This window comes from Cupressus sempervirens, chromosome 4 (genome assembly GCF_028749045.1).
Source record: "Cupressus sempervirens isolate cs-2001-9-10 chromosome 4, ASM2874904v1, whole genome shotgun sequence".
NCBI classification, from domain to species: domain Eukaryota; kingdom Viridiplantae; phylum Streptophyta; class Pinopsida; order Cupressales; family Cupressaceae; genus Cupressus; species Cupressus sempervirens.
The window spans coordinates 431778552-431785920 of NC_143121.1; the positions used below are offsets into that span (position 1 = coordinate 431778552).

At 35.0% G+C, this 7369-nt stretch overlaps 1 protein-coding gene across 1 annotated transcript; it reads left to right on the forward strand.

Moving 5' to 3' along the window:
- Nucleotides 1-230: 230 nt before the first annotated feature.
- On the forward strand, nt 231-2714 carry LOC149561866 (uncharacterized). Its single transcript, XM_089825396.1, has 3 exons — nt 231-460; nt 697-772; nt 1548-2714. The coding sequence occupies exons 1-3, from the start codon at nt 431-433 to the stop codon at nt 2426-2428; spliced, it is 987 nt and encodes a 328-aa protein (XP_089681522.1). The 5' UTR covers nt 231-430; the 3' UTR covers nt 2429-2714.
- The last annotated feature ends 4655 nt before the right edge of the window (nt 2715-7369 follow it).

Genomic DNA, 7369 nt, shown 5'->3' on the forward strand with positions numbered 1-7369 from the left:
AAAGAAGGTGATAGGTGGATATGATTCAGCCATGGTGGTGCCTGACAGCCTCATTATTCCTTTTGGGTCCCTCCTCCTCTTCCCTCCCGTCAATCATTCTTTCCTTTCCACTGAAGCCAACTTGAACAAAGAAAGTAAAGCAGGAATCCGCCATGAACGACGAAGCTACACCTCTCTTTCGCTCCCTCGAATGATCTCTATATATATTCCGTTTTTGCTGCGTTATCAGTCCCCTCTCCCCTGTCTTGATTCTCCAAGTCCCCGGATGTTGAACAGTCCCCCTCCAGCCTCATTCCAGGCGATTCACTCTTCAAAAGGAGTTTCTTGATACTGTCTTCTTGTGCTGGTGACTAACTACGTGCGGCGGATTTTGTTCCCTAGCCGCAAGATCGATCCTTGGGAATCTGCGGAGGAATTAAAGCCCAGAGGAATGACCAAAGACGGAGAAGTAGTTATCAAGGTTTTACATTATTTCGCACGTTGTTGACTTTGCAGCTTCTTCATGTTATTTTTTTGTTTGTTCTGTTAAAGGTGCGGAAATTTGAAACAGGGGAACGAAGAGCCGTTCTTTTGTTTCTAGATCTGTTAATTTTTTCGTCTGAAAATTGTTTTGATGTGTAGATATTTGTGTAAATTACTCGCCTGCGAGTTGTCTGGAGTGTTTGAGCTTACGCTTTCGTTTGTTGTGATGTGTAGACATTCGTGTTGAAGGTTTATATCCACTGCGAGGGATGCAAGAAGAAGGTTAAGAAGGTCCTTCAGAGCATCGAAGGTTAGGATTTTTCCAGGTTTCGAAGTAATTATTTGAGCAAAAGCTGATGAGTTATTTGTCAATTTAATGGTTAAAACCCTAGTGGAGTTGAAAATGGCGGTCGGATTCTCGTATTCCTATCGCTTTCGAGAATTGAAGTACAAAATTGAGCTTTAGGCTGATGAATTCTCTGTAAATTTAATGGTTAAAACCCTAACAGGGGCCGGATTCTTGCGGTGCTTTCCCTCTGAGGTTCAAAGTCAACAATTGAGCTAAAAGCGGATGAATTATTTTTAAATTTAATGTTTAGAATCCTAACTGATTAGTTCGACAAAATTGAGCTTAAAACTGATGAATTTGTATGCAAATTTAATGGTTAAAACCCTAACAGCGACCGGATTCTCGCAGTCCTTTCCCTTTGAAGTCTGATGTAAACAATTTAGCTAAAAGCTGGTGAATTACTTTTAAATTTAATGTTTTTAAAACTGTAACAGCGACCGGATTCTCGCAGTGCTTTCCCTTTGAGGTCTGAAGTAAACAATTTAGCTAAAAGCTGATGAATTATTTGTAAATTTAATGTTTCGAACCTTAACTGATTTGAAGTACAAAATGGAGCTTAGAACTGATGAATTATTGTATGTAAATTTAATTGTTAAAGCCCTTGCAGCGACCGGATTCTCGCAGGTCTTTCCCTTTGACGTTTAAAGTAAACAATTGAGCTAAAAGCTGACGAATTATTTGAATTTTTTTTTTCCAAAACCCTAACTGTGTTGCAATGGTGGCCGACTTCTTGCAGGCGTTTTAACCACAACAATCGATGCCCCGGAGCAGAGGGTGATTGTTACTGGAAATGTCACCTCTGCTGATATTCTACTGAAGAAGCTCATTAAATCAGGCAAGCACGCCGAAGAATGGCCACAGGCTCAAAATAATTCACAGAAAGAGAAGCCGAAAGACCCAGAGAAAGATAAAAGCCCTCCTCCGCCTCCGCCAAAGAAGAAGGAAAAGGAGAAGAAAGAGAAGGACAAGGACAAGGACAAGGACAAGGACAAGGACAAGGAAAAGAAAGACAAGGAGAAGGAGAAGGAAAAGGAAAAGAAACCTGAAAAAGATGAAGAAGACGTCGAAGAAGGGCCGAAGAAAGGCGGCGGCAAAAATGGCGGAAACAGCAGCGAAGGAGCGAAGAAAGGTGAAGATTTAGAAGAAAGTCCCTCAGAAGGAAGCAAAGCCGCTGAAAGCTCAAGCTCGGGTGGAGGAAAGAAGAAAAAGGGCGGAAAGGGGGGCGGCGGCGGCGGCGGGGAAGCCATTAACGCAGAGCCGAGCTCTGAATCTTCTGAATTTGCAGGGTTTACTCCCGTAGCGAGCGGCGTCGGCGGAGGCTATGGTCACATGGCCAGCCCAGGGTACGGTCACCTGGGCGCCAATCAGCCCATTCCTATATTGCAGTATGCACAACATGTGCCCCCCATGAATTCACACTACTACACACAGCAAAGCGCCGCCACTGTGCAAAATGCGGCCTACCATTACAATGACCAGAATCCCCCTTACCATTACAATGATCAAATTCCCGGCTACCATTACAATGATCAAAATGCGGCCTACCACCACCAGTACAATGATGATGCGGCATACGCGTTTAATGATGAAAACACAGGCAGCTGTTCTGTGATGTAATTACAGGCACGGATCGAACTTTCCCTTTTATCTAGCTAATCATCTTCATCATTACTTCTTTTTTTAATTATAGAGAATTCTTGCTTCTTTTTGCCATGGAGAATACTTGACTGGCCTCTGTAGATCTAGGTAGGTTAACTTTCTCGGTTCCCAACCAGGCCCAGGCAAGGCGGTGTGTAATAATAATAATAAGTTTTATGTACTGTTATGTGCAGTCATCTATCATCTTCTTCCTGTAACCATTATGGTATATAAAATAACATGAGTAGCTGCACTGGTTTCTGTATATTGTGTTTTAATGGACGCCCATATTGTCTAGATAAAATGTATTTTTTATTGAAATTTATTTTTTCCTGAAATTCATAGCATAGTATTTGTTCTTCATGCATATTTTATAATAGAAAATATAAAAATTATAAGAAAAAAATCATTACACTTTTAGTAAATCTGATCTATAACTTTTAGTGCATTTTGTCTATAGCTGACGCTTTTTTTAATTGACCATTTGAAGCTCAAAGTATTTTTACGTGGTTCTGTCGATATGGATGTGAATGGAACAATCAAGATAATAATAATGGTGGTTGCAGTTAGTCGCTTTAGTGCACATTTTTTTGTTCTCTGTTTTTAAATGCAAAGCTCAGTTCAGATCTACTCATCTTTTAACTTTTGTATCGTCAATGATAATAATAATGGCGGTTGCAGTTAGTCGCTTTAGTGCACATTTTTTTTGTTTTCTGTTTTTAAATGCAAAGCTCACTTCAGATCTACTCATCTTTTAACTTTTGTATCGTCGATGCGATTTGGTTTGCGGTGAGTGCGCTGACGTCCATTTTTAATATATGTTTGTTGGTGTTCGATGTCGTGGGAATTTCTAATGGAGTGTAAATTTGGTGCATTTACAAGATTTTATAATAAAAGATCGATGATTTTTTTTTTATTACATGGATGAGAGCTGATGTGCATTTATAAGATTTTAGAAAAGATTAATGATTTTAATATAATAAGATGGGAATGTTATTGAGATGTATTTTTGAATTAGATTGTGTGGTAATTTTTTTATCAATATTTCAAATTACATTTAGTATCTATCATAAGGATCAGAATAGTTAAGAGAAGAAAATGGGTTGTTGCAGATCAACTAAAAGATATATACAATAAGGGCACATATGAATTTCATAAATATGAGTTGTTTGTTTATTGTATTATACCTAATATGTTGTTCTAGGGAGAATATACTGGTCATTAAAATGATAAAAATTGCTTCTCTTAATTTTTAAGAAGAGAACTGTTGAATTATGTTATGTCATAAGATTTAAATTTATTGAAGAGTATATTTTATTAACTCATTAAATGAAATTGGATCTTCACAAGAATAGTTGTAAAAATAAAATAATTTGAAAAAAAATAGAGGTCCAAAATAACTCAATTAGAAAATACATCTCAAAATCATTTGAGAGGAGTGGGGCCAATTACACTGCTAACTTAGTAACTGACTTTTAATTTTGTCTAGTTTGTTGTGATCAAGGGTATTTATAACCTTTCAGTGATAAAATTCAAGTTTGAATATATGTGATGTGATTTGTTTTGGGTGGTTACAAGTTTGCTAAAAAGAGCTATTGTACTTCTTAAGATGAATAATATGATGTTCAGCCTTTTTATTGTGAACAACTAGATTACATGGTTGTGGGCATCTATCTTTTATGTCATATAATGTGAACCATTCAAAAAAAGATTGAAGTCTACTTTCATTTTTACTTTTTAAAAACTTTTGCAGAATGAACTACTCTTCTTTTTATTAATGTTTTAGAAATGCAACATGACTTATTTTCTATGTGTGACTACAACTTAATGAAAACAAAATAATATCTAATATTCTTGTAAGCAAATAAAAGAAGGCATCAATTTACCTTTTTTCTTTTCTTTACTTCCTTCTCTTTTGCTTTAGAAAAGGAAAGAAGAAGTCATTGTTTCTATATCTTTTTGAAAATATTTGTATTGAAGAACTTTTTTTTTTTTTTTTAAATGGAAACAACAAAGTTAGATAGAAATCAACACTTTTTTTTTCCATAAAGAGAATTGCAACTTTAGAAGAAACCATAGTATAAACACTCTCCATTAACATTTTCCTCTTAAATGATTAACTAATTATTGGTAACTATTTTTTATAAAAAAACTTACTCATCGGTGTCGTTAATATAGTTAGCTATTAACTACCAATATTAGTAATGGGCAAACATGTTAGTTTTTTGTTAGTTATAAGGTAGCTTGCATAGTTAAGTTAGAGAGAAATTCTAATATAACATAGTATCATTATTTGATATTGTTGATTGTACTATAATAATTTATTAGTCAAAATTAATATATTATTGTTCTATAATTTTTTTAAATGTATAATATCATCTCTACCTTATATATGTAATTATTAGTACAACATTATGAATTAATATGAAAATTTTATCTCTTAAAATTATATAAAAATCTCAATTAATTGCATGACATTTCAAAAGAACAAAATTTAAATTCTAATAAATAAGAATCTCATTAATGTCTACAACACAATAGTTAATTCTAATCAAAATAATTAATCACGACAAATAATAATAATTAACCTTTAACTTCAGCCTCTTACAGATCCAAAAAAAAAAACGATCTCATTAATTGACAATTATATTAAAATTTACACTCAAAAATATTAAAATACAAAGGACTTGTTGCTATCTTCTTTAGCCGTCCATACATTTAAATAATAATGTATTTTTCTAAAAGCTTTTTTATAATGGATGCGTAAACCGCGGTCAACTTTGAGTGAATTGCTACTTCATTTTCCACGTGATCAGAAATGATGGGACAATTCGATATGATATGTCGGAGTTCCAAGAGGGTGACAAGGTATGGACTTCACTGCAAACACCCCACTTCTTCACTTTATATAGTCTTTATAAGAAGCATGAGTGAGATTATTTTCGGTATATTATGATTGTTCCTATTACAGATGTTTAATTTTTTTTTAAATATTATCTAAGATATTTATTTGGTAGTTGAAGTGTTTTAAATGTTTAAATATAAATTTTTATTTATAATTTGTTTAGATAAATTATAATACTAATTTATATTTAGTGAATAAATTAATTTAATGTTAAAGCTTGTTTTAAAATAAATAAAGATTTATTAATATTTTTAAGAATCTACATTTTTTTGGGAAAACTTAAAGTACAGTTAATGTACTTATCACTATTAGTAACATTATAACTTACTAGTAACTAATATCTCATACCCACATGTTTTTTTGTAAATTGACTCTTCACCTTCCAAGGAAACCACACAAGAATTCCCTAGGATTTCTCACCATAAACTTCTCAATAGAATTCCAAAGGCTTCAAATATCTCATTCCACTCGGAATCAACTAATTATCTTGTGCCTTCCCTACCGGTCAATCCATTGCAATTGATTTGGAGGAAAATAGAGTTTCAAAGATTAAGCGAAGGGCAACTACCCTTGAAGATGATGTTGTTATTTGTCATTTAAGGGGCTTGTGGCCCTCTCTCAAGGAGCTTCATGCTTGGATTGTATAACATTGTGAGCCATATTTAACAAACTCTATTCAGATATTTCCTATGGTAAAGGGTTTCTTTGTTGCTATATTTGATGTTGTAGAGGATAGGAAAATCTTCCTATGTTTTTTACATGGGAGAACCACTATCCTTTGATGATCAAACCTTGGCACAAAGATTATAATCCCGTTGTTGCATCTTTCTGCAAAATGCCTTTATGGGTATGAATTCCTTATCCCCCTCTTCATCTCTGGCATAATTATGTTCTTGAGGAAGTAGGTGATGCATTAGGTGACTTTTTAATGATGGACACAAAATCATCTGGTATCTTGCATTCTACCTATGCTCGGGTTCTTATGGATATTGATGTGTCCAAAGGCCTTCCGACACAAATCAAACTATACAGTCCTATTCGATCTTGGATTCAGTCATTAGACTATGAAGGTCTCTCATTCAGGTGCAAGATTTACTTCAATGCTAGGCATGTTGTAGCAAAGTGTGAGGCTAACAAGGTTAAATCTAAAATACCTTCCTCATGGTGGAAGGGTGCTTTGTTGCATCATTATTATGTGCCCAAGAGATAGTCTTCTGTGGTAGAAGAACCTGCTGAGGCTATTGTTGACTACCAAGAAGGAGTGGTTGTCCCTCCACCTGATCATGTTGGTCTTTGTTAGGAGGATGTTGATGTTGTTGTCCTTCCTTTGGATGGTTGTGTAGACCTTGGCTTTACTAGAGTTGTTGTAGTTGATCGAAACAATGTTGGTGCCTCCTCGCATAGTTGTTTGATGGCTTCTAAGGGAAGATCTATAGATGATGGACTTGTCCTAAATGGTGGAGATGGTGTTGTTAATTCGGATACTATTGGTCATGCCCTTAATGTTGTTGGGGTTGTTGAAGCTATCAACTTTATTGACTCGTTGGCTTGGTATGTTGTGGCTACCAAGCTTGAGGAAGGATGGATTACGGTAAAAGGAAAACATTTAAAGAAGTTTCCATCCAAATCTTCTCCTTTTGTCCACAAGGCAGGGGCTAAGGGGAGATCTTTAATTCTATTGTCTCTCTATTTTTTCGAGTGGTCGAGTTTTCATGAGTTTATTCCTTTTGACCACCAGCCAAGGTGTGTGAGGGTGATGAGATGTTAGGATCCCCCTCTTTTGGTCTATGTCTTGTAGTATCTATGTCCTATTCCTTCTTGTTGAACTTATTTCATATCTTTTGGTTTAGTTTACAGGCGGCCTATCCTTGCAAAAGCTTTGTATCTGGGTTTGAAGATCCCTCCAAAGACTATTTTCAAAATCAAAAACTAGTTATAGGGTTACAAGCAACATGGGAAATACCCACAATGAGAAAATACAAAATAGGCCTAAAAGAAACATAAAACAATTAGCC

Coding starts and splice junctions, on each gene's coding strand:
- LOC149561866 (XM_089825396.1), top strand. CDS start 431: ATGACCAAAGACGGAGAAGTAGTTATCAAG. Junction 461..696: donor ACGGAGAAGTAGTTATCAAG/GTTTTACATTAT, acceptor TGTGATGTGTAG/ACATTCGTGTTGAAGGTTTA. Junction 773..1,547: donor GGTCCTTCAGAGCATCGAAG/GTTAGGATTTTT, acceptor GACTTCTTGCAG/GCGTTTTAACCACAACAATC.